We start from the raw sequence: 26,225 nt of genomic DNA, 5'->3' as shown, positions 1-26,225 counted from the left end.
AAGGATGATCGAATATAGAAAAAGATTTGTGAAATTGAAAAAAACTAATTATTGTTTAAAAAATATAACCAATTTTAAGCATATATGGAAATGTGGAAAATGGCGAAATTACAAATATTAATTTAAGAATATACCTATATATGTACATAGACGCCTATGTAAGCATAATGAATAATAATATAACGTCAATGACTAAAATTATACATAGTTTATAAAATTTTTTACTTATTTCTTTTTATAAAAAATATTAATTGTAGTAAATAAAAAGGTTCCTATTATATTGTATATAAAAAGTATGTAACTTATATGCATTCAAAATTTCTTTGTATGTTTAAGCTAGCCAGGTCGCTAAATATATATAACATATACAGTGTCATTTTGTGCTTTTTTTAGAATGTGAATAAAATAATAAAATTGGAAAGGATATTTATTCTATGGTCTTTTTACTTTTATATATTTTTTATTTTTTGTGAATATTTAGGCAAATAAAATGTAGCAATTTTCATTTCCACATTTATTACATTGTATGGTGGGTAAAAATAAACGATTATTTTGAAAAAAATCAAACAATTTTTTCACATTCGTTCTAAACATCCAAACAAGTAACAGAAATTTTACCAATTTAACAATTTTGCTTTCCTCACTTTTCAATAGACAATGTAACATATGAGTGGCATATAGTTGTGGTTGTAGATAAATGAATCTTTCAGAGAATTAAATATAATACATAAGTATAAATCGGAAAATATATAATACAAAGGTATTTTGTTTTTTTTTCAATTAAAAATAATTTTACATATATACTACCATTGTGTCATATTTTCATTTTTATAAGAATGATAACTCCTATAAATGTATTTAATTTTTACTTAAAACGAACAATTTTTTTTAAATAATTAGAAATAAAAAAGAAGCAAAGTTAAAGCAGCAAAAAAATGATAAGTTAATTTTTTTGAAAAAATAAATATAAATATACTTCTATATTATAATATTTATTAAATATTGTTTTCACATATAACGAGGAATAGCAATTATATATAAAATAATATTATTCCCAAATAACAATTAATTTTATTTTTATCACATAAAATGTTCGAATAATAATGCTATTTTGTGTGCATATATTGCATACATATATTTGTACAAAACCGGCTTGGACAAAAAAAAATGTATTATTTATAATTCGATTATATAAAAATGCATAATTATTTGTTTGCTTTTACTTATTTATTTATTTATATAAAGGATTGTTTTCCTTAAAATATTGAATAACTTATCATTAGTGTAAAGTATATAATATATATTCCAGAATAATAATATTATATGAAATGTTATATTTTTACAAAAATTAATTCACTACAAATGTTGCATTTTAACATAAAAACAAAGTAAAATGAATAAACAAAGTGAAATAATAAAATGTCATGAAATAAATATGTTATACATAATCCAAATTTTGTGCGAGTTTAATATAAGTTATGCGAATATATAATATAATAATAATAATAATAATAATAATGATAATGATAATAATAATAATATTATTATACGCATTTAAAATATAAAGATTTTGTTTTATTTACTTTGTATTCCTATTTACAATCCCGCATTATATTTTTTCCTCGGTGTTTATTTTTATTTTAAAAATATATTAATGCATTTTTGACTTGTTTTTATTTTCATTTATTATTTAATTATTTTACTTTTTTTTTTTTTATACGTAATTATGTTATGATGGGCATCATATATTTCTTTAATTTTTTTTCCTTTGTGTTATTCCCTTTTATATGAAAAAAAAATGAGAAAAAAAAAAAATGAAGTAGCAAAAATATATATATATATATATATGTTAAATTAAAATTAAATCTATTGAATTTATTTATACGTGACTACATAAATAAGTTTGTATCTTTGTACATTTATACAATTTTAAGAAAATATTATTTAAAAAAAATATATTCATAAAATATTATATTCAGTAATAATATGCTTTTTTTTTTTTTTTTTTTTATCAAATATCCTATTTTGATTAACTAAAATAAATATCTACATATAAACATCTATCTCGAATTATATGTGTTTTCTTTATACACATGCAAATGTATAGCCCCTTAGCATATTGTAGATATAGGGACCCAGTCATATTTTACATGTACAGATATAGATATTTGTTTATTCCGAATGTGAGTATAACATGTACATATGCCATTCGAGGCTAAACAAAAAAGAAGTATACAAGTTTAATTGTATTATTTATTTACTCAGAAATGTTATGAAATGTCAAGACTCTATATTATTTGCAGTGTTATAAAGAAAGCATTGCTACTTTATATATATGCTTAAAAAAAAAAATGATACAAAATGGAGGATAAAATAATACAAACACATATCACAATATTGTTATATTTGATGTTGATAGTTTATTTGAAAAGCTTTACAATAAATTTAGGGGATATGCCTAAAAAATTATTTACATATATAAAAGTATATTATGCATTTTTAATTGTGATTACAATTGTAGCATTTTTTAGGCGACTATTTTTACTATTCTATTTATATATTACAAATAGTGTAAATAAATTATTTAATTATGTATTATTAAAAGATAGTAAAAATGAAGCAAATTGTATTAAGAGTTATGGTAATAAAAACAGTGCTCATGATATTTTTTTTCAAAACAATTTGGAATCTGAAATTCTTAATAAATATTTGAACGAAAATAAAATCGATTTTTATAAATATTTTTTATTTTGTGATGATTTAATAAGTTATGATAAGAATACGAGCCTTTGCTTAACAAACAAAAGTGAAATTGGACAAAATGAAATAAGTTTTAATAATTCGATTTCTATGGAATGTGAACATCCAAATAAAACCCATGATAATAATTTTTTAAATGGTGAAAAATATAATGATAAAGAAAATGATATATCTTTTTCAAATCCTGATTCACTTTATGATGTAGCAAATAATCAAACTGATCGTTCAAATTCATTAAATCGCATAAATACAAAATTTAGTCGAAAAATATATAATTTTTTTTTTCGAAAAAATAATAATTTGGTAAAAAAAACATTTAATAAAAGGAAAGATAAAGTTGTTCAGGAAAAAGAAACACAAAAATCGAAAAATGATATTTCTAATTTAGGAGAAAATAAACCAATTAATGATAATGAAACAGATAATCATAACAAAAGTAATGAAGAAAAGTATATTAATAATCATATAAAATCTTTTAAGCTTAATAAAGATAGATATTTTCAAAAACATTTAATAAAATTTAAACATTTAAAATTTATTACTTTTATGTTAGACCTTTTAAATAATTATAAAAAATATATTATGATTGATAAAATAATTAAACAATTTAGTAGATGTACAAATAATACGAATCAAAATACTTTAAATTCTTCAATTGAATTAAATAAGAATAATGCAGAATGTATATCAAAAGATCACTCCGTTCATAATAATTTTAATATAAATAATGAAAAACAAAATGATGAATTAATTCTAAAAAACATAAATAATTTGGAAAAAACATTCGAACAATTTAATTGCATGACCAAAAATAATAATAAATTAGAAAACTCTAATTTATTCCCTTCAAATATTTTTGGTAATATGTTTAATACAAATAATGAAAAAAAATCCCAAAAAACATTTTTTCAAAATATAAATTTCCACGATAATAATAATAATAAGGAAAGTGTTAATACAGAAAAGGAAATGAAAAAAAATAATGTAATATTGAAATCTATATTAAAAAAAAATAATTCAAATTTAAAAAACGAAGAAAATTCAAAAAATAAAAATAAAAAACATATACGATTTAATCCAAAAGTTCAAACATTATTATTCGAAAAATATTATGATGAAGAAGAGTATATATATAATATGAATAATGGGAAAAAAGGTTTATATAAAATTATTGATGAATATAATATTAAAAATTCAGATATATTTAGTTATTATAATATGCGTAATAGTTTAAATTCAATATTTACTGACATAGTTAATTCAGTATATGTTTATAAGGATAAAATTTCCAGAAAATTTTAACCGTTTCCCATTCTGTACATATATATATGTATATGAATATTTTTTTTCGTAAAATTGCGCATAAATTTTTATATCCTTTAAATTATTGAAAATCGTTTGAGCATTCTTTGATTATAACCCCCATGTCTTTGGAAAAAAACATAAAATGCTTGTAATTATATGTGTGCATTATATGCACGTATATATTATAGGCATGTATGTATATATATTATAGAATGTATGCACACAAACAAAAAAAAAATAAGACACAAATTATACATTAAAAGTTTTTTGTGTTTTATATTTTTTTTTTTTTGCTACATAAATTAAGCACATACAAAATTAATATATATCTCTATATATGTATTGGGGAAGGATTGTGTGTACAAATACAAGTGTATAAATCTCTTAAAAAAAATTGGCTTTCATATTATAATGTTTTGATATAATAAATACATATAAATTATATCTTTATGGAAGTATATATTTTGAAGAAATTAAAAGAAAATTGTATATTTCATAGTATTTAAATATTTATCCACAAACGAAGAGGTAATAGCATCATCATATCATTAAGCCGCCACAAGATAATAATTTTATTAACTTTATTAATTTTAGTATGTTTTTAACATTTTTATGATTTTGCTATCCATATTTCCTTTTTTTTGTATTATTCCCTTATTCATTTCGTTGGCATATATATATATATATATATATATATATATATATATATATATATTATATGCATATACATACATATTATTTTTATTTTGACTAAAATTTGCATATATAATTTGCGTGTAATTTTTATTTATTATATTAATATATTTATTTATAATATTTTTCTAATTTATTGTATATAAAATCGAAACAACCTTATATTGAGGCCTTAATAAATTTAAGCTGTTATTATATGTATAGTCTACTCATATTATGTGCATTTATATAATATTGGTATTTACTATTATTAAAATTGCAAGTTAAAAAATATATCAACTATATAATTCCATATTAATTAAAATAAAGTTGTATAAATGCCTATACAAACACATACTTACGTATGTGGATATTTTTTCTTACTTTTATATGAGCATTGTAATATGATTGTGTTTTCTGGAAAAATATTATTAGGCAAAATAGGTGAACAGAAATCGTTTTTTCGAAAGTTGGTATAAAACATATGGAACTGAAAAATAACGGTTTGTATTTATTCTATATACTTTCGTATTTTTACTCCAATATTTTTGCTATTTTTTTGTTATTTTTTATTATTGTTTTTCTCCCCTCCAATTTTAATCGTTCAACATTTGAACTTTGCCAAATCATCCAGGCAGCTAATTTTATTTTATTTTTTTTATCCATATATTTATTAAGAACTTATAAATATTGTAGAAATATGTATATATGGATAAAATTATTTCATATATGAGAGTAAAAATGTTTTAAAGTCTTTGGAAAAATATATGTATATTAAATAGTTCGTATGGTTTTATCGGGTACTTAGTTTGCTTAAAAAAATATAATAATAATAAAGCAAATATTTTGAACTAATTTACAAAAAGAAAAAAATAAAGTGAAATTGTTATTTAGGCCTAAATATTATGAGCTCCCCTTTTTAAGAAATACAAACATACGCACATTGTGTATATGTTGTATATATATAGTATTTTATAATTTTCCAATGTTCACAACTATCCAACAAATATAATGTGAGTTTTATTATATGGGAAACACAAACAAGAGATAATAGTAGAAAGAACTAAAAATTAAACAGTTTGTTATTTTACACATTTTCCCATATAATCAATGTTCACCTATTTTTTTATGATCAAGTCAGAATTTTTTTAATTTTTTTTTTTTGTTTCTCTTTATCTCTATGAACGCAAGTCGAGGTAAACATATTTTTTCAATTTTTATAAAAAGTGTATGCAAGCTTCCTAATTTTAGTTCGAATAAATGGAGATCAATATTGAATAAAAGCCATTTCACCTCATCGAACAGTACATATAAAGTGGAAAAGGATATAATAAATTATTATTTATCGAATAACAATTTCGCTAGAAATCGAAAAAAACATGAACAAAAAATAAAAAAATTAATGGATAATTATGTGAATGACGGCGCAGATAAAAAAAAAATCGATAATATATTAGTCGTCAAAAATGAAGAAAATTTATTAAATTTTGATAATCCTAGTAGTATAGAAGAATATGTATATAAAAAATGTGAAATTGAAAATATAGACAGTGATATTGAATATATAAAAAAGGTTAACGAAAAAACAGAGATAATGAAAATTTTAACAATTTGTGGGATTGATATAAAAGCTGAAGTGGTGTATTATTACACATTATATTTAATATCAATTTTAAAAAAATATTTGGATAAATATAAAGATTATATTATAAAATATGAGGATATTATGGATATAAAAGATTATTATAAAATTAGTAATTATTATTATAACAAAGAAAAGGTGGTAAACACAAATTTATTTTTTTTAATTTATAAATCGTTGTCGAATACTGTATATAGTATATGTGAAAACCCTATGGAAAAACTTAATAATTTTAATATATGTATAAAAAATGAAATACTGAATAATTATAATAATATAAATGATATTATTCTAAAATCACCATCCTTTTTGAATATAAGTATTTTATTTTATTTTATAAACACATGGATGTTTATAGATCAAAGTCGAAATATGAAAAATATATGTTTAGACAATTTTAATAAATATATAAATTATATATCAAATGATGAAATAAACATATCGTCAGATGACATGTTTTATCTCACATTAGTTACTCGTTTATATTTCCAAACCTTTACATATACTGATATATTAAATATATTGAATAATGATAGTAAACATTTTTTATCTGTTATTGTTTTGGTTCCAAACAGTTCAGAACTACAAGCAAATAATCAAACAGATAAATATAAATATTTATCCGACTATTTAAATACTCAAGATAAATTTGTTGAGCCTACCAAGAAAGTACATGTTTTCCCCTTTACCTTTTCATTGGGTTCATTAAAGGATAAAACGTTATACATTTTGGAGAGCCATGAAGATTATTATATGAGGAACACTGACACACTTCGATCTTATGTCTGTTGGAGGTACAGTTATTTTTACATGATGTTATGACCATGTTAATATTTTTTCAAAATTTCATGCAATAATGTATGAATGTTAATATTTTTTCAAAATTGTTCATTATGCGTGTGCGTTTTTTAGGCATTTTCTCGCTATGAGAGACGGGTTTAAGCTACTAGAATTATGCAATAAAAACGAATATGATGATTTGTTTGTAGAAGAAAAGCGAGATAGTATTTTATCAGCGCATGATAATAAAAATTGCATATACAATTTTGCTGAAAAAAGCAAAATAAACATGGAAAAAATTATAGTTGGCTAGCTTTTTAATACTATAATATTTTTTATTCATAATAAAAAAAAATGAACAGTGTAAAACATGCATGCACAACGACCAAACAAACACTTCATATTATACCCCAACCCATAATTAATTTTTTACACATTTGTGCATTTCCATATCATATGTTATTGTTTAAATGATATTTTATGTGTTATTTTGTTTTTTATTTATAATTGCCTTAATATTGGATTATATTTTGAAATATGAGCTAATTTAGTATGATTTTATTTTTTTTTAATGCCGTTTTAAATCTCATATTATTGTAATATAAAACATTTTAACTTTTTTAAAAATATATTGTTATATATAAGAATATAATAAAAGAACAAAAGGTATTACAAACACAAAACATATTTCAATACTTAATTTTTTATGCTTATTGAAAATTCTCAATCATATATGAATATGACATGCATGTACATATATATATATACGTGAATATATCAAAACAAAGTTAGACAACTGTTTCCCCATTTGGTGTGATGCGCATATGCTCAATACATTGAGTGTTGAACATGCATATACGAGGTATTGTGATTATATATATTGCGCGCATAACTGCATTATATACGTATTTAAAACTTTTATCAATATATATATTGGCATTCTTCCCCTTTATAGGGGGTTAAATAGCAGATTTACAAAATATCCAATTTACAAATTTTTATATTTTGTGACTTTTACATGCCATATAGTATTTATATTCAATGGTAGTTTAATGGTATTTTCATTTTATTTTATTCGCTTTTGTTTACCATTTTATTTTATTTATTTATTTATTGTTTTTCACTTAATTTATTTTGCATAATTTTTTTCATTTAAATATTCAGTTATGCATATATTATTAATTATAAATAGCGTGTATATAATATTTATATATGCATAATCACGCATATAATTTATATATATAAACGTTTGCCAATTTATTTCATTATTTTTTAAAAATATTATAGTGTTAAAAAATATATATTTTATATATTAATAATAATATATGTTTCGCTAACACTGATATTTTACTTTATTAATTTTTCATATTAGAATTTCAAAGATTGGCAAATACTTAAATACATTATGCAATATAAATAAAAAAAAAATCCATATACTATATAACTAAATGATACTGTATTTTTACATAAGCAAATATTTCTATATATATATGAATATTTACTATGCAAGTGTGGAAATACAAATGTAGGAATAAAATTCTATCCTTAATATAACATTTATATAATTTAATTTTTTTCATATGTATGTTAATAAATAATGAATCGGAATCAAACTTATGGAGAATTTAATATTCATGATCGAAGAAAAGGAAACAATGCTACTCATTTAAGAGAGTATAACCAAATGAATAATAAAGATTATAACAAAAATAATCAAATATATCAAAGAAATAATAAATTAAACCCTGGTAATATATCTCATATAAATTATATGAATAATGATATTAATAATTATAACATTGGAAATAATAATCAGAATGTGCAAGATAATGCTACCAGCTTTATAAATAACTACAATATAAATCCAAATGATAATTATAGCAATAATAGCCTTAACAATGTTAATAATAATATGAACAGTCAGGTGATTTCTTCGAATTACGTCAATACTCACCCCATTTTAGGAAAAAAACAAAATTATATGTTTAACAATGATACAAATTCGAGTGGTATAAATATTTTAAATAACAAAGATGGTAATGTAATAAATAGGCCTAATAATTATAGTGATAAAAGTTTTGAAAATAAAAATAATATAATGGAAATTGATAACTATCCAATATACAGCCATAATAAAAATGTCACTATGGCTAGCCATGTTAACGATGTAAAAACTATGCATGGTTTTTCCAATAATCGAAATGTTGGATATGTTCAGAATTTCACAAACGTTCCAAACGTGCCAAATGCAATGAACATGGTTAATAACAAATTGGTGAATCCCGAAATGAGTGTCAAAGAAAATAATGATTTTGTGAATGATCGATTAAAATTTGTTAATAATAATATGCATCAATTTAACGATGTGATAAATGGAAATATGTTAAACAATAATACAACAAATGGTTTCCAAACAAACAATAATATAGGTAACAGTTTTTTAAAAAAAGCAAATTTATTTTTAAGTAAAGGTATGGAAATTATGGGGCAAGAAAATAATAATACAAACAATAGTGGGAATGATAAAGGAATTGTTCATAATATTTTTGAAACGTTAGCAAAAAATACAGAAACAAATAGTGAATTAAATAATTTGGTAAAAAGGGGAGTTACAAATATGGTTATGAATGAATTAGAAAAAAAAATTGAAATAAATAATTCAAGTTTTATCAGAAATAAATTATCAATACTACGAGATTATTTTAATGTCACACATTCATATGTACTTAGCAAAATATTATTTATAATTATTCCTTATATATATATACAGAAAGCATTATTTGAATCTCGAACATATTATGTGTATACTCATTTAAAAAAAAAAATGGAAACAAATATGCAAAATAAAAATTATAATTCATCTTTTATTTTTAACGGAAATTACAATACATATAATCCTAACAGTGATAATATAAATATGAACAGCAATATAAATAATATACAATTTGAAAATAATAAAAATAATGGAAATATTTTTTATAATGATAAAAAAGAAAATACTGAAATAGATAATAAAATGAATAATAACTTAAATTATATTAATTATAATAATAACATTGGTATATTTCAAGCAGATCTATACATTCCTTTAATGTCTATTATCACTTATATTTTATTATATACATTAACTGTAACTGCTCAAAAAAATAATTTTATATTTAATCCTGATAATTTATTTAATGCTTCATCTTATATATTTATATTATTATTTTTTGAAACAACTATAGTAAAATTTTTATTTTTATTAATGTGCAGAGATATTAATTTGCCATTTTTACATATTTTATCGTTTATTTCTTATAAGTTTGTTATAATGTGTGCATTAATAATTACAAAAATTTTTTATTATTTTTTATATTTTATGTATACATCAGCTTTTGGGAGTATTGATGATAATTTGAAGAATCGCGAGTTTGACAAAAGACATAATTCACAAGTTTTCAAAAATTTAAATAATAATTCCTCTTTTCAATTCAGTCCATATAGTTTAATTTTATTTTTAAATAGCAATGCTATGTACAGATTAACACAACTTTATTATTACATCACAGTATCCATTCAAATGATTCAATTATTTAAATCTATTCATTTATATGTTCATGATAATTCAAATTTATCAAATAAATATAATATTAAAAGAATAAATTTGATGATCTTTGTTTTTTCACTTTCTCAATTTTTTTTGTGTTGGTTGCTTACCCCATATTTTAACTAATAAAAACAACCAGAATAAAATCGACCGAACAAAACAAATTGGGGATATATTAAAAGTATTTCTGTGATTATACTTTCTTTTTTTTTATGTATACTTAAATTACTAATTATATTTAATTTTTTTTTTTTTTTTTTTTTTAATTCCTTTATTTGTTATATATATTCAATGAGTTATTCCATAATTTTATTTTATTAAAAAAACTATTTACATGTGTATATTTGAAATTAAATGGTTAAAACATTATTTTAACTAAGCTAATAAAACAAATAATAATATATATATATATATATATATGTTTTTTTTATTTGAAGAAATAGCAATTATTTTAAGTGTTAATTTTTTTCTAAACATATTTATTATATGGTAAGTTTGATAATTTCCATTTTAATTATATATTGATTATTTATTTGGGCTATTTACATAGACCCTTTAAAAATATATATACTGTAAGCCCTGACTTAAAAATAAAAATTATTCCCATTTAGTAAAAAAAGTTATATATTTTCTTTTTTATTTTCCAAATACACTAAAAATATTATGCATATTCATTGGGTGTAAATAAATTTTGTCTAACACATTTTAGTATTTTTCTCCTTTTTTTATTTATATATATTTTTTTTTATAAAACCTATAGTTCGTTATTCACTTTTTAATTTCATTTCATTATTCGTGATTTAAAATTTTGTATAATCATATTTTGCATACTTTACATGCTTCATAATTAAGGAATAATTTTTTCTTTGCTCCTTGGCATACTCGAAATTTGGATTTAATATTATTTTTAATTGTTTTGATGTTTAATTAATTTTCTATCTTTTATGCACTCATAAAATAGACATAACGCAAAGAGAAAATAAATTTTGAAAAAAAAAATCGGATAAATAAATGAAATGCTTTTATTTGTCATTACTTTTATTTGTCTTACTTTTATTTGTCATTACTTTTATTTGATATTACTTTTATTTGATATTACTTTGATTTACCATTAGTTTGAGTTGAAATAATTCGTCAAAATAAAGAAAGTATAGGATAATTAAATACAAAAAGAATACACACATGGACACTAAAATTGTATGTCATTTGTTTTGTTAAAATGAGAATTGTAACCTCGATCATATTTTTTCTTTTATTATTTTTTGTAAATTTATTTTTTGTAAAATCAAGATTTAAGAATAATGAACATTATAATGTCCCATTAAATGTATTATTTAATAATGGAAAAAATATAAGGAAAAGATTATGTCATGATTGCTTTTATACAAATGAAGTTAATTTAATATATAAAAGTTGTAAAGCTTTCGAAAATGTTAATTATTCAAAATTAAATAAATCAAAAATTTTACACTTTATCCACCAATATCCAAAAATAATTAAGAAGTATATTTTAGTAAAAGCAAAATATAAATTCGATATATCATCACTTAAATATATTAAAAATATAATTGAAGACAAATGTGATATTTTTTTTAATGGAATGATGTTAATGAATAAGACATATAATCGGCATAGTATTTTTTTTAATTTTTTTAATTTTTTTAAAACCCTCCTTTTTCGATTTATAAGTAAGTCATATTATACTCAATTCTTTTATTCATTCTATTCGTTATTTCTTTTATCCATTCTATTCGTTATTTCTTTTATTCATTCTATTCGTTATTTCTTTTATTCATTCTATTCGTTATTTCTTTTATTCATTTGTAGCCATGTACCTTCTACAATTATTCACATCCTTTTGTTTATTTCACTATTTTAATATTATTTCTCAAAAAACACAATCACGTATTTTGTATATTAGTGGAACGAAGTACGTTTCAAGAATAATTGGGTTTTTTCAGTTAAATTTAGTGAATTATTACATTAATGTGTTAAGCGAAGTTATACAATTATTATTATTAAGACTATTATTTAATAAATATGAAGCCCAATTAATTAAAACTATATTATATAATAATGGCGATTATTTTGTAAATAAATATTTGAAAAATAGTTACGAAATTATGTATCAGTGTGCAAAAAAACTTGTCATAACAAAATTTAATAAATTAAGTTTATTTACCTTTAACTATTTACGCTACTTTGTTTTAACAAACCTCTTCTTCAAGCTGTTTAATGGAAGGTGAGTTCTTTGCCGAATTTTTCCATACACATCTGTATGCTTCGTTTTTTTTTATTTCATTATTTTTTTATTTTTTTTTTTTTTATTTCATTATTTTTTTTTTTTTTTTTAGTTATAACAAATTTTCACCAAGCGATGTGAAAATGCCAGGAGTTTATTCAAATCCAAGAAAGAGCATTGAAAAAGATATGACATATGCTACAAAAAAAGAAATAGATATATTGCGCAATTATTGTAAAGAAACTGGATGTCATACATGTGGAGCAGTTTGTTATGATAAATTCATTGGGGATCATCAACCACCAATACAAGTTGTTAAAGATATAATTGAATATTACAAAAAAAAAAAAATTCTTTTATTTTTTTTAAAATTATTTAAATTATATGATACAAAACAAAGATTATATCCCCAATGTGTTAGATGTTCTCAGTTACAATCTGCCTCAGTTCGCTGCAAAAAATTGAAATTAATTCCACATTATAACACTATACGATTATTTCATTTTTCTACGGTTTTTCATTTATTTTTAAAGATGATGTTATTAACAAAATGGAAAAAAATATTTTTTTGGGATGGAGATAACGTAGACTGATAAAGTGGGAAACAAAATACGAAACTTAATTTATTAAATATTGTTATAATTGAATCAAAATATATTTACATTTCTTTTTTTTAAGTAAAATATTTTTAAATTATTACCCTAACATTAAGAAAAAAAAAAGGATATATAACCATATGCGCTATGATTATATTATAAAATAGCTAGTTTGCTGTCAATAATCATTTTTTATAAATGAACCACACACTTGTATACATATATATATATTTTGTGTGTATAAATTATTTATCTATATTATTATTTATAAATAGCACGTGGCTGATAGGCATATATCTTTTATACATTTGTTTTAAACTTTGGGGAAATATTTAACATTTGAAAAAAAAGATAAGACAAGTATAATCCCATGACGAGCTATCACTTTTATTTGTGGGTATATATATACATACAAATATGGATTGAACATATATACGTGCATATATATATATATATATTTTTTTTTTTTTTGTTACTATAATATACTATATTTTTTTATACTATACCTTTTAAATATTCTGTTACAAAATATAAAATTGAAAAAAAGGATGACGCGTATATTCATAAATAGCACGCCACGTAATCACAAAAAAACAAGCTTATGTTTTCGTTATTTGTTCATTTGTTTAGTTATTTTTATTATTTTTTTTATATCAATTTGCTTCCATAATTATTATACGAAAAACAAAAAATTCTAATTTTTTTTTTTTATGTAATATACCCCGTTTAGTTATACAATTATATTTATATATATACGCGATTGTTTTTCTATTTGGTTAGTAATTATACTAAATAATAAACATATGAAATAATTTTCTCCCATAAAATAGTGGGAAAAAAGTAATACACAATTGCATAATTACTTACATAATTATTAACATTCGTTTTATTTTGCACTATTTTATATATAATATATTTTTCCCTTTTTTTTTTCACATTTACCAACATATGAAAAAAAGTATACAATAACATGCAAATATATGTTTTGTAGTATTTAACGATAAAATAGTTATTGACCCAATTATGTATTTTATATTTTAGCCTTATTAAACTATTTGTTTGAAAGCGTATGTGTGTGCGTATGCTCATACATAATATATTTATTTTTGTGCATATATTTGGTGAGATTGAGTTATAGATTGCACGTTTTAAAAAAGGCTAAAGATGAAAAAAATATTATATCAAAACAACTTAATGCAAACAAGTAGAAAGAATGGAAATAATATAAAGAAATACATACATACAAGTAGTGTATTATACAATGAGGAATTTAACCCAAGTATGGCTTCATACTTGGAAAGTGTTTATCGACTATGGAAAAGTGATCGGTAATTTAAAAAAAAAAATTATGTACGTGTTAATGAGGAATATACTTTTTTTTGCATTATTAACCTAAATTGTTCATATTTTTTAATATTTTTTATGATTTGTACATATATTTTCTTCTATTACCATTTTTTATCTGACTTGCTCAGAAATACACTAGACAAATCATGGGACCGATATTTCACGAATATATGCAATGGAATGCCAAATAATAGTTTAATAGATGAAAATAGTAGGGTAATATACAAAAATCGTGATAGAGAATATGGTGAAAAGCATAATAATCTTAGAATTACATATGTAAATGAAGAAATGATAGAAAAAGGGAAAACAGGAAATATATATGATATAGCTAGAATAGTACAGCTAATCAGATGGTACCAAAAAAATGGTCATTTATATGCACAAACAAATCCATTGCCCTTACCAAATATAGTACCATATACAAGTATTAATAATGGAAATAATAATGAAAAAAAAATGACTTATAAAAATTTTGGTTTCAGTGAAGAAGATTTAAAAAAAGAATTTTCATTTGATTTGCCATCAATTACAGGATTTTCTAGTTATGGAAAAAAAACATGCACACTTGAATGTTTAATAAATAAATTAGAAGAAACATATTGTCAAACAATCGGATTTGAATATATGCATATAACTGATGAAAATATTGTAAATTATATAATAAAAAGAATAGAAAGTGATAAAACATATAATTTTAGTAATAAAGAAAAAAAAGAAATTTTAGAATTTACTGCACGTGCATTTATATTTGAAAATTACATGGCTGCAAAGTTTGCTACGACCAAAAGATTTGGTGTGGATGGATGTGAAACATTAATAACAGGTATGAAAGAATTAGTTAAAAGAGCATGTAAATTAAATATTGATAGTGTATTGATGGGTATGTCCCATAGAGGTAGATTAAATGTATTATTTAATGTATTGCATAAACCTTTAGAGCAAATGATGTCTGAATTTCGAGGAAAAACTGGATTTAGTGATAATGTATGGGGTAATACTGGTGATGTAAAATATCATTTAGGTGTTGAAATTGATCATTATGACGAAGAAAGTAATAGATATATACATTTGGGTATAGTTGATAATTCTTCACATTTAGAATCTGTTGATCCCATTTTAATGGGACAGGCCAGAGCTCAACAATACTATTGTAATGATAAAGAAAAAAAAAAAGTGTTACCTATAATTATACATGGTGATGCATCTATAGCTGGGCAAGGAATTGCATATGAAACATTTCAAATGTCTAAATTACCAAGTTATAGTGTTGGTGGAACTATACATATAGTCGTAAATAATCAAATTGGATTCACAACATATCCAGTAGATGCAAGATCAGGAAAATATTGTACAGATATAGGAAAATGTATAGATATTCCAATTATACATGTAAATGCAGATGATCCAGAAGCAGTAACATACGTATTTGGATTAGCATTAGATATAAGAAATAAATTTAATATTGATACAATAATCGATTTAGTAGGATATAGAAAGTTTGGACATAATGAATTAGATATGCCTAAATTTACAAACCCATTATTATATGATATAATAGCCAGACATAAATCTGTTCTTGATATTTATAGTAAAAAATTAATAGATGAAAATGTAATAACATTAAAAGAGTTTGAAGAAAATAAAAAAAAAATATATGATTATTATGAACAAGTATATGAACAATCAAAAAATTTTGAACCAAAAATAATGGATAAAAAATATCTTCCCCAATGGGAACATATGGTTAACCCACAAAAATTTTCACCATCTAGAAAAACTGGAGTTGAAAAAGATGTTTTAATAAATTTAGGAAAAAAAATATTTACTATAAAAGAAAATTTCAATCCTCATCCAATAATTACAAAATTATTTAAAACCCGTATAGCAAGTTTAGAAACAGGAAATAATATAGATTTTGGAATGGCAGAATTATTAGCATATGCAACATTACTTTCTGATGGATTTCATGCTCGTATATCTGGTCAGGATTCACAAAGAGGAACCTTTTCGCACAGGCATGCAGTATTACATGATCAAATTACTTATGAAGAATATAACATATTTGATTCGTTAAAAACACCACATACAATAGAAGTTAATAATTCATTATTGTCAGAATACGCTTGTTTAGGATATGAAATTGGATATAGTTATGAACATCCAGACGCACTAGTTGTTTGGGAAGCACAGTTTGGTGATTTTGCAAATGGTGCTCAAGTTATGATAGATAATTATATTGCATCTGGAGAAACAAAATGGAATAAACAATCTGGAGTTGTTATGTTGTTACCTCATGGTTATGATGGGCAAGGACCTGAGCATTCATCTGCTCGTATTGAACGGTTTTTGCAATTATGTGATGATAGGGAAGATATAGCTACATATTCAGTCGATAAAGATAAAAAAATTATACAACAACATAATATGCAAGTTATAAATTGCACAAAACCTTCAAATTTATTTCATGCATTAAGAAGACAAATGCATCGATCATTTCGTAAACCACTTATTGTTATAACTCCCAAAAAAATGTTAAAAATGAGAATGGCGTTTGATAATATAAATAATTTTTTAACCTCAACTGAATTTTTACCATATTTGGCAGAAGAATTTGAACATAAATTAAAACCAAAAAATGAAATAAAAAGAATTATTTTATGTTCAGGACAAGTTTATTATGATTTATTAAATTATAGAGATACAAATAATATACAAAATATTGCTATAGCCAGAATTGAGCAATTATCACCATTTCCATTTAAAAGTTTTATGAACGACTTAAAAAATTATCCTAATTTAAGAGATGTTATATGGGTACAAGAAGAGCATATGAATATGGGTCCATGGTTTTATGTTTCAAAGCGTATTGAAGCAGCTATTAAGCAATTAAAAAATGATGACAAATCATGGAATATAGAAATATCTGAGGTTAATTATTCAGGCCGAGATGTTTATGCTGCTCAATCAGCTGGGGATTTAAATTTACATTTGTATCAATTAGATGAATTTTTAGTGGATGCTTTTGACTTGAATAAGAAACATCATATGCACGCTCAGAAATATATCAACTCACTATAAAAATTTGTTCAGAAAAAAAAAAGTTTAGCTAGCCAATAGTGTAAATTGGTTTGGTCATTTTCGCAATTTATCGCTATTCGCTATTATTTTCTGTACATTTTTTATTTCCTGTACATTTTTTTATTTTATCTTTGACAGCCAGATAAATAACATACATCGCATAAATATTTGTGTAACTTCTCTCAACCCTATTGAGGTTTCTTTTTATAACGAAAAAATAATTGCAATGTTTTATAATTACCACAATGAGTCATGTACATATTCATTTTTTATAAAGTTGATATTCAATCAAATGTTGTAAACGCAGTATATACGAGGTGTTAATTTTATTTGAAGCTTTACATCCCTATCATTTACTGCGTTTATTATTATGAGTGTATTGACAAAATTATATTAAAATGACGTAAACAAATAAAAAAAAAAAAAAAAATAAACATATATATGTGTGTGTGCAAAGGATGGGTTATCCCTCTACAAGTCTTCGATAGGATGTTCTGTTATTAAATTATTTTTTAAACAATATTTGTGCATAAATTTTGAATAAAAATCAAGGGGAATTCCCTTCCCATGGGTATGTTTTCTTCGTGGTGAGTTTTGATATGTGCAACATAAAAAAATGAGTTTAAAGGTTTCGGAAAATGTTTTTATTTTGTCATTAAGAATAGACTTTAATTTATCGTTATAAGTATTGTATCCCCATTCACAAAAATATAATTTAACTTTTTTATTAAATCTGTTGTCATTGTTTAACGCATTTAAATCCTCATATTTATCATCAATTATGTGTATCATATTATTAGTATGATATTTTTTTATTATTTTATAAACTAAGTCACATTTATTTTTAAGAATATTATTATAGTCTGAATTTTTATTTAAATAATAATTTTTTTTTCCAGTTTTTTGAAAATATTTATAATAGTTAATGTCTATATTATATGGATCATAAATATAATCAATTAATTCTTCTTTATTGTCATTTTCATTGTTTTGAATATAATAATTTTGCGTATATGTCGGTTTAATATAGTTTCCCAATTTTTTCAATAACATTAAGCTACTATCATTTTGTTTTTCATTTTCATTTAGATTATTTTTTCCATATATACGTAACAAGTTATTATTATGTTCATCTTTTATGTTAACTCCAAATTGTTTTAATGTATATTTTATGAAATCATCATTTTCAATAGTCGAAATAATATAAATAGGTTTATTATATACATTAATATTATTATTTATTATATCTATAGTAGTTATATTCCAAGTTTCATGATATTTTTTATCTTGTTCATTTAAATTATTAATTGGATATTTATATTTTAATAAATTTATATATGCTTTATTTTCATTATTAATTAATAAATTTCTTATTTTATTAAATTCAATAGAAATTTGCTCATATTTTATGTTATATTTTTTATATAATTCTAAATATTTATTGTTTATATAAAAGTTTTCAAATTCAACTCTAAAACTTGGAAAAATATTACTAAGATTTTCTATTCTTTTATATTTTACAATTTTATTTGGGTTAAATGTATTTTTTGTGAGGTCTTTAGCAATTTGATATGCCAAATATTCATCATCTTTTCCTTCATTTGATTGTGTGTATTCTTTAGTTTGTGGATTTCTATAATTTGATTTATTTTTCATAAATTTTTGAATTTTATTATCAATAGTATTTGATAACTTACTAATGTGAATAAGTTGATTAATATCATAGTTATATTTTGTACATATATCATTTATATTATCGTATATATATTTAATAGCAATTACTATATCTTCATTTCGTTTTATATATTTAAAAATATATAATAAACGTGTATAAAAAAATTTAGGAATAAGTTTCAATAATATAAATAAGTCATTTTCTTCATTAAAATTTGTCTTATTTTTTTTAACAGAATCATTAAAAAGATATGGTTTATCAATTGTCATAAATTTATATAAAGGGAGATTTGAAATTTGTTTATTATTAAATAAAAATTGGCATTTAAAAATTTTGATAAATGTTATAAATCCAACAATAAGTTTTTCTTGTTTATTCATATTTATAACACCATCAAAATTAAAAATGAACATATCGTCAGGATAATAATTTAAAACATTTGGTATATTGTAATTTCGATCACTATATATTAATGAATTTTCTAAATATTTATTATTTTTATCATTTTCATTAATTAGTTTATTTGTATTATTTTCAATTTTTATATTTGTTAGTTCTGGATCATATGATGGAACCTTTTTAACATCTTTAATTTCAATATTTTTCAATATATTATATATACACATTCCCTCATTATATATATTTGAATCATTTTGTTTATTTTTAAAAATATTTATATTTAAATTTTTATTAACTTTTATATTTTCTGGTTTGAAATTTTTTATTTCATATCCTTTGTTATTATCACAATTTTCAGAATTCGGATTTAAATAGATATTTCGATTACTTTCATTATTTTTTAATTTTATTTTTTTTCTATTTTCATGTTTTATATTAGATATAGAATTTATGTATGTATACACACTAAATCTATTTTTGCATTTTATTTTATGCTCCAAAAAAATAAGTGAAAATATGAACCAAACAATCAAATACACCATATTTTTATTTTCCCGAACTATATCATATATTCACATTTATGAAATGACATACATAAAACCCTTTTCTATTTTACTATACGTTATTTTTCCCGGCATTTTTATGTACATGGTTTTTATTCTGTTCGTTCGTTTTTATTTCGTCATTTTTTAAATTATTTTCAAGGCGTGACATTTGCCACAGAATGGAAAGTGCCAATAAAAATAGATGAAAAAAAATGAAAAAAATTGAAGTGAAATATGTTGAAAGTGCGGTGAAAAATATTCGAATTAAACGGGGTTAAATAAAAAGTTAACAGATATTAAAAAAAAAAAAGAATATATAATGCTATGCAAAAATAGTGACATTTTTTCGTTTAAAATTCTTGAGTAATATTATATACAGCATATAGAAGCCAATATGCACGTATATAAAGTTCTTTTTCGGATTTAAGCTTAATTAAAAAAAATATATAATGTATTTTAAAAAAAAAAAAAAACGATAAAAGGTATTGATTATATATGTTTAAAAATGGTGAATTTTTTTTTTTTTTTTTTTTTTCAACATTGTTATTATTATAAACAGAAAAAAAAACGGTTTGCATATAGTTAAAGAATTTATCTTTATTTTTTGAAATTTCCATATTTTTTTTCATTTTGTCTAAAATTTTAAAAACAAATCGAGAATTATATTTAATATTATTCATAAATAAACATCCAATATTCATTAATAAATTTATAATATTATTTTCATCGATATATATTCTTTTATTTATTTTATTTTTACACTTTTTTAAAAAAAGTAAGCTTTTGTCACTATAATTACTTAATGAAACATCACAATTGCTAGAATATATATCTTGTTCATTATCGTTATATGTTTGATCATAAACAAATTCTTTTTCTATAAATTTTTTAATTGTTTTATTTTCTTTATCCATATTAATATGATATCTTTCTAAATAAGGTATTTGATATAGTTTGTCACTTTCTTTTAATTTACAATTGTTTAATTTTTCTTTACTGACATTTTCATTTGTTTTCTTTCGAATTTGTTTATTATTAATAAATGTATTTTTAAATAATTCACTTTTTTTTAATTCAGAAAAATATAAAAGATATCCATTTAATAAATTGTTATAATTTTGCAAATCATGATTATACAACTCTATTTCATCATAACCTTTGCTAATAATTTTATTGTAGTAATATATATTATTTAAAATATATTTTTTATTTAAAAAATTATGTTTGATATTTATACATTTAAAGTCTATACTACATAGGGATATACATAAATCTAAAAATGTATTTACAATTATTTCGAATGTGTTTGATAACGATTTTTTATTTGTAAAATAATCATCATTTTTCCAATATCCAAATTTATGCCATTTTTTTTTTATATTTTGATATTTTTGTAAAAATCTATTCATTGGAATTTTAACGAGGGGAACATTTTCCAATATCACTTCATCTTTCTTTATATTTCTATAAAATCTTTTATTGTTAAGTTTGGTTTTCTTGGGTTGTTTTCCTATGAAGTAAAGTGATTAGTTAGTGATTAGTTAGTGATTAATTAGTGGATATTTAGTGGTTGGTTTGTGAATTACCAAATTCAATCCAGAGGGGAAGAAAAGGAGAAATATAATTTGTGTTATGTGATTTGTGTGTATATTTATAAGCTAATTTAATAGAAAATGTAATAAATATGTTAAAAAAAGTCGAAGAAAAATAAACATTATGAAAATGTATAAATATATAAAATGAGGTTGTAATAAAATAAGTAAAATAATCTATGTTTAATTTATTTTTATAAAAATATTCTTTTGAATTGTCATAAAAAATTAAATTTTCACTAGAACTACTATTTTTATATGAATCTATATCTGATTCCAAAATATCTGTATTTGTTTTTTTTTTAAAATATTTAGATATATCATCATATATATTATTTTGATTATTTATTATTTTACAATCGTTATTATTTTCTGCTCCTATATAAAAAAAGTCTAATTTATTTTTTTTATCTTTTTCATATTTATTTCCTTTTTTTTTATTTTGTTTTTCTTTTTTTATATTTTCCATAAATTCTTTAGTATTTATCAATGCTTCGATTTTATTGTTTAGCATTTTGTATGTATATATTTTATTTTTTTTAATTTTTTTTTTTATATATTCATTATGTATTAAAGCATTGTCTTTTTTTACCTCAGGCACAATAATATAGTTGTTATTTTCATAAATTTCATAACCCATTTGTGAAATATGACAATTATTATAATTATTATTTTTATTTTCACAATAAATGTTATAATTACTTATTATCGAATTGTTTTTTCCAACACAATTTGATATTCCAATTTGGTTAATAAAAAAAGAATATATATTATATTGTATTATTATACTTACGCTTTTAATAATATTTTCAAATCCTTTATAATTATATATATATTTTTTTTTTTTTATATGCTTATATATATAATTTATTTTCATATTATCTTTTAATAACTGTTCTAACATTATCATAGATTTATCTTTTTCTCCATTTTCAATATCTGTCCCATTTACTATTTTACTTTGTTCTTTATTTCCATTTTGTTTACTTTGTTCTTTATTTCCATTTTGTTTACTTTGTTCTTTATTTCCATTTTGTTTACTTTGTTCTTTATTTCCATTTTGTTTACTTTGTTCTTTATTTCCATTTTGTTTACTTTGTTCTTTATTTCCATTTTGTAGAATCATCAGATCTGCCTGATGTTCGAAGGTATGTAACATTTTCATTTTATTTTTTATTCTAGAAATATAATTTTCACATTTTTCATTTTTTGTGAATTTATTAATTTGTTCAATTTGAGTATTGACATTAATGTTATTTATACAACTCCACAGAATTTTATTCGATTTCTTCTTTTCCTTCAAAAAACAATCTGAATATTTTTCATGATTATTTTGAATATTTGATTTAAATTTGTTTGTATTATTAATGGGATATTTAACAAAATCGGAAATAATTTTTTTGTGGTCATTTTCACTTTTAAAAGTATATAATAAATTATCGTTTGAGTTTGTAAATTTGTTAAAATATTTTTTTTTTGTTTTTAATTTTAATGTATTTGTTATTTCACATTTTATCTGTCTTAATATATATATCAAATATGAATTAATTTGAACATGTTTATTGTTTTTTGAAAATTTTAGGGTTAGATATGTGTGAAAAATAGTAGGTAAAATAGATAAAGAAAAATACAACAATATATATAAATGTTCGCTAGTTAATTTTTCAAACATTAACATCATTTTTTTTAATTTAAAATATTTTTTTTTGTTGAAATATTTTTTATTTATTTTAAATAAATAATGTTTATCTATGTCTTTATTTTTTATGGGATTGGGGCATATCTTAATATCAATTTTTTTAGGATCATTGTTTTTTATATTTGAAAAACTATTTTCTGAACTCAAACTCATATATAAATCGATAGTATCATTGCATTTTTTTTCATAATTTAATTTTTCATCACTTTCATTTGAGTTTTCGTAAAAGAAATCCCCGTCTGAGGCCGATCCAGTTGCGTTGTGCGTTCCTATAGCGAAGTTGTTCGTTATTAGTTTGTTTTATTTTTTTATTTTTTGCTTTTTTTTTTTATTTTTTTGCTTTTTTACCTTTTTTAGGGCTATCAGACGATGGACCAGGGAGAGGAACATCATATATATCCTTAAATTTTGTGTATAAATAATTATAATAAATATAATAGTTAGAATAGTAATAATATTTAATTAATATTATAAAATGTTTGTGAATAAGGGAAAGGAATGAATCATATTCATTTCCACTATAAAATGTGCAAATATAAAGAAAATAATTAAAAAGGTTACTATTTATTATAAGTATATATAAAAATTCAATATATATATCAATATGATTATTATATAAATTTACTAAATTGTTAATCAATTCATCATATTGCCTAATCAAATTATAAAAACTTAAGTTTGAAATATCTTTGTTATTTTTATTGTTAAAAGTTTTTCGAGATTTGTCTATATTTATATTTATTATATCTTTTTTTGATTGTTCTAATTCCACATTTTTAGCATATTTTATATATATTTTTCGATATTTATACAAGTTTTTTGATAAAATAACAATTTTCATACAAATAACTTTCAATTCATCATTATAAATAAAACTACCTTTAATTCTATATGTGATATTTGTCATTTTTATTTTATATTTATAGGTATTTCATTTACACTTATTTTTCATCTTATTTGATATAATATCTTATAACATATCCTTAAACAATTTACGTTGCACTTTCTAAACGTTTTAAAGTTTATATTTTAGTGAAAAAAATAACAAAAATAATATATATTTATAAATAAATATGAAAAAAAATAACAAAAATAATATATATATATTATTTTTTTTTTCGGAACATATGGTTATAATATCTTTCCCGTTGCTCTCTTTTCACATATTCTAAGGAAATCATAATGCTAATCTAATTTTTTTTTTTGAAAATTTTATTTTATTATAGAAAAAAAAATAATATAATAAAATATTACACAACTTAACGACAAAGATATTATAAAATATTTTGAAGAATATACAGTAATATAAATAAACATATTTATAATTTTTTTTTTCTTTTTGTAAAATTGTAAAAATCGTATTTGGTAACACACACTTGCTGAATTTGATGGTTACTACTTTCTGTTCAAACAATTTTTAAATAAAAAATATGAGAATTTTAAATAAATAACAAAAAAATGGGAATAACTATATGTTCCATAATTAATTTTATTATATATGGATTATTGAAAATTTGCTTATAAAAAGAAACACACGAAAATGTTGTTATACTACTATAAATTTTATTTTTCCTACATAAGATTAACAAAATGTTTATATTTTTAAATGTAAAAAATAATATAAAAACTAAAATTTAACAAACTAATAAAATCATAATATTTTCTACAATGTTATGTAGTAAACTGGTTACTTTGTCGTTCATTTTTTGGGCTTTAATTAAAATGGAGATAAAGCATTTTAAAAATCACAAGTTTAAAATGTCGAACTTAAAATGCCAAATTTTACAACATTTTTTTTTTAACTTAAAGGTGTTCTTCCTCTGTTTATATCAAAGGTTGTATGTGTGCAACATTTTATATACATATTTAAAAAATTAGAGAATTAAAAAAATTATAAAAAGTTGATAAACACAATATTAATTTTATATAATAAACTATTCTTAGGGTTATAAGGGGTACAATCATATGCTTATTTATTTTTTATTTTTTTTTCCCTTATAAATAAACAACAATTAACTATGTCATTTAATGAATGTTAAAATTGTTAAATATTAAATAGGGCTTGAATGATATTAATCAAATATATATATAATTTATTTGCTCCTAAATAAACCTTAAGATATTGTTTTTTTTTTCTATAAATACTAAGAATATATAATTTTTTATTTGGTTGTATTTTTATAACTTAAAAAAAAAGTTTTATTTTTAAGAGAAATCTATAAGCATATTATATATATGCACATTATATTTGTACTTAAAATTTTTACATTTTATGCTTTGTATTGAAATAAATAACTAAAT

General features: G+C 21.0%; 7 protein-coding genes across 7 annotated transcripts; 5 read left to right on the top strand and 2 right to left on the bottom strand.

The window, feature by feature from the left end:
* Positions 1-2,361: 2,361 nt before the first annotated feature.
* PBANKA_0710500 (conserved Plasmodium protein, unknown function) lies at positions 2,362-4,062 on the top strand (the record flags this gene model as incomplete). The annotated part of the gene is made up of 1 exon (XM_034564011.1): positions 2,362-4,062. The coding sequence occupies one exon, from the start codon at positions 2,362-2,364 to the stop codon at positions 4,060-4,062; it is 1,701 nt and encodes a 566-aa protein (XP_034420850.1).
* Positions 4,063-5,917: 1,855 nt separating this feature from the next.
* Positions 5,918-7,472, top strand: PBANKA_0710400 (conserved Plasmodium protein, unknown function; the record flags this gene model as incomplete). Its single annotated transcript, XM_034564010.1, has 2 exons — positions 5,918-7,173; positions 7,292-7,472. The coding sequence occupies 2 exons, from the start codon at positions 5,918-5,920 to the stop codon at positions 7,470-7,472; spliced, it is 1,437 nt and encodes a 478-aa protein (XP_034420849.1).
* A 1,284-nt stretch (positions 7,473-8,756) lies between these two features.
* PBANKA_0710300 (protein transport protein YIF1, putative) lies at positions 8,757-10,874 on the top strand (the record flags this gene model as incomplete). The annotated part of the gene is made up of 1 exon (XM_034564009.1): positions 8,757-10,874. The coding sequence occupies one exon, from the start codon at positions 8,757-8,759 to the stop codon at positions 10,872-10,874; it is 2,118 nt and encodes a 705-aa protein (XP_034420848.1).
* A 1,093-nt stretch (positions 10,875-11,967) lies between these two features.
* PBANKA_0710200 (conserved protein, unknown function) lies at positions 11,968-13,583 on the top strand (the record flags this gene model as incomplete). The annotated part of the gene is made up of 3 exons (XM_034564007.1): positions 11,968-12,436; positions 12,576-12,990; positions 13,103-13,583. 3 exons carry the CDS (start codon positions 11,968-11,970, stop codon positions 13,581-13,583), a joined length of 1,365 nt encoding a protein of 454 aa, XP_034420847.1.
* Positions 13,584-14,750: 1,167 nt separating this feature from the next.
* On the top strand, positions 14,751-18,014 carry PBANKA_0710100 (2-oxoglutarate dehydrogenase E1 component, putative; the record flags this gene model as incomplete). Its single annotated transcript, XM_034564006.1, has 2 exons — positions 14,751-14,914; positions 15,062-18,014. The coding sequence occupies 2 exons, from the start codon at positions 14,751-14,753 to the stop codon at positions 18,012-18,014; spliced, it is 3,117 nt and encodes a 1,038-aa protein (XP_034420846.1).
* Positions 18,015-18,485: 471 nt separating this feature from the next.
* On the bottom strand, positions 18,486-20,630 carry PBANKA_0710000 (conserved Plasmodium protein, unknown function; the record flags this gene model as incomplete). The annotated part of the gene is made up of 1 exon (XM_034564005.1): positions 18,486-20,630. One exon carries the CDS (start codon positions 20,628-20,630, stop codon positions 18,486-18,488), a length of 2,145 nt encoding a protein of 714 aa, XP_034420845.1.
* A 353-nt stretch (positions 20,631-20,983) lies between these two features.
* Positions 20,984-24,831, bottom strand: PBANKA_0709900 (conserved Plasmodium protein, unknown function; the record flags this gene model as incomplete). The annotated part of the gene is made up of 3 exons (XM_034564004.1): positions 20,984-22,143; positions 22,220-24,193; positions 24,273-24,831. The coding sequence occupies 3 exons, from the start codon at positions 24,829-24,831 to the stop codon at positions 20,984-20,986; spliced, it is 3,693 nt and encodes a 1,230-aa protein (XP_034420844.1).
* Positions 24,832-26,225: the final 1,394 nt, after the last annotated feature.

The sequence above is a fragment of the Plasmodium berghei genome (assembly GCF_900002375.2).
Source record: "Plasmodium berghei ANKA genome assembly, chromosome: 7".
NCBI lineage: Eukaryota > Apicomplexa > Aconoidasida > Haemosporida > Plasmodiidae > Plasmodium > Plasmodium berghei.
The sequence above is the reverse complement of the archived record's forward strand: the minus strand, read 5'-3'. Positions and strand labels throughout refer to the sequence as shown.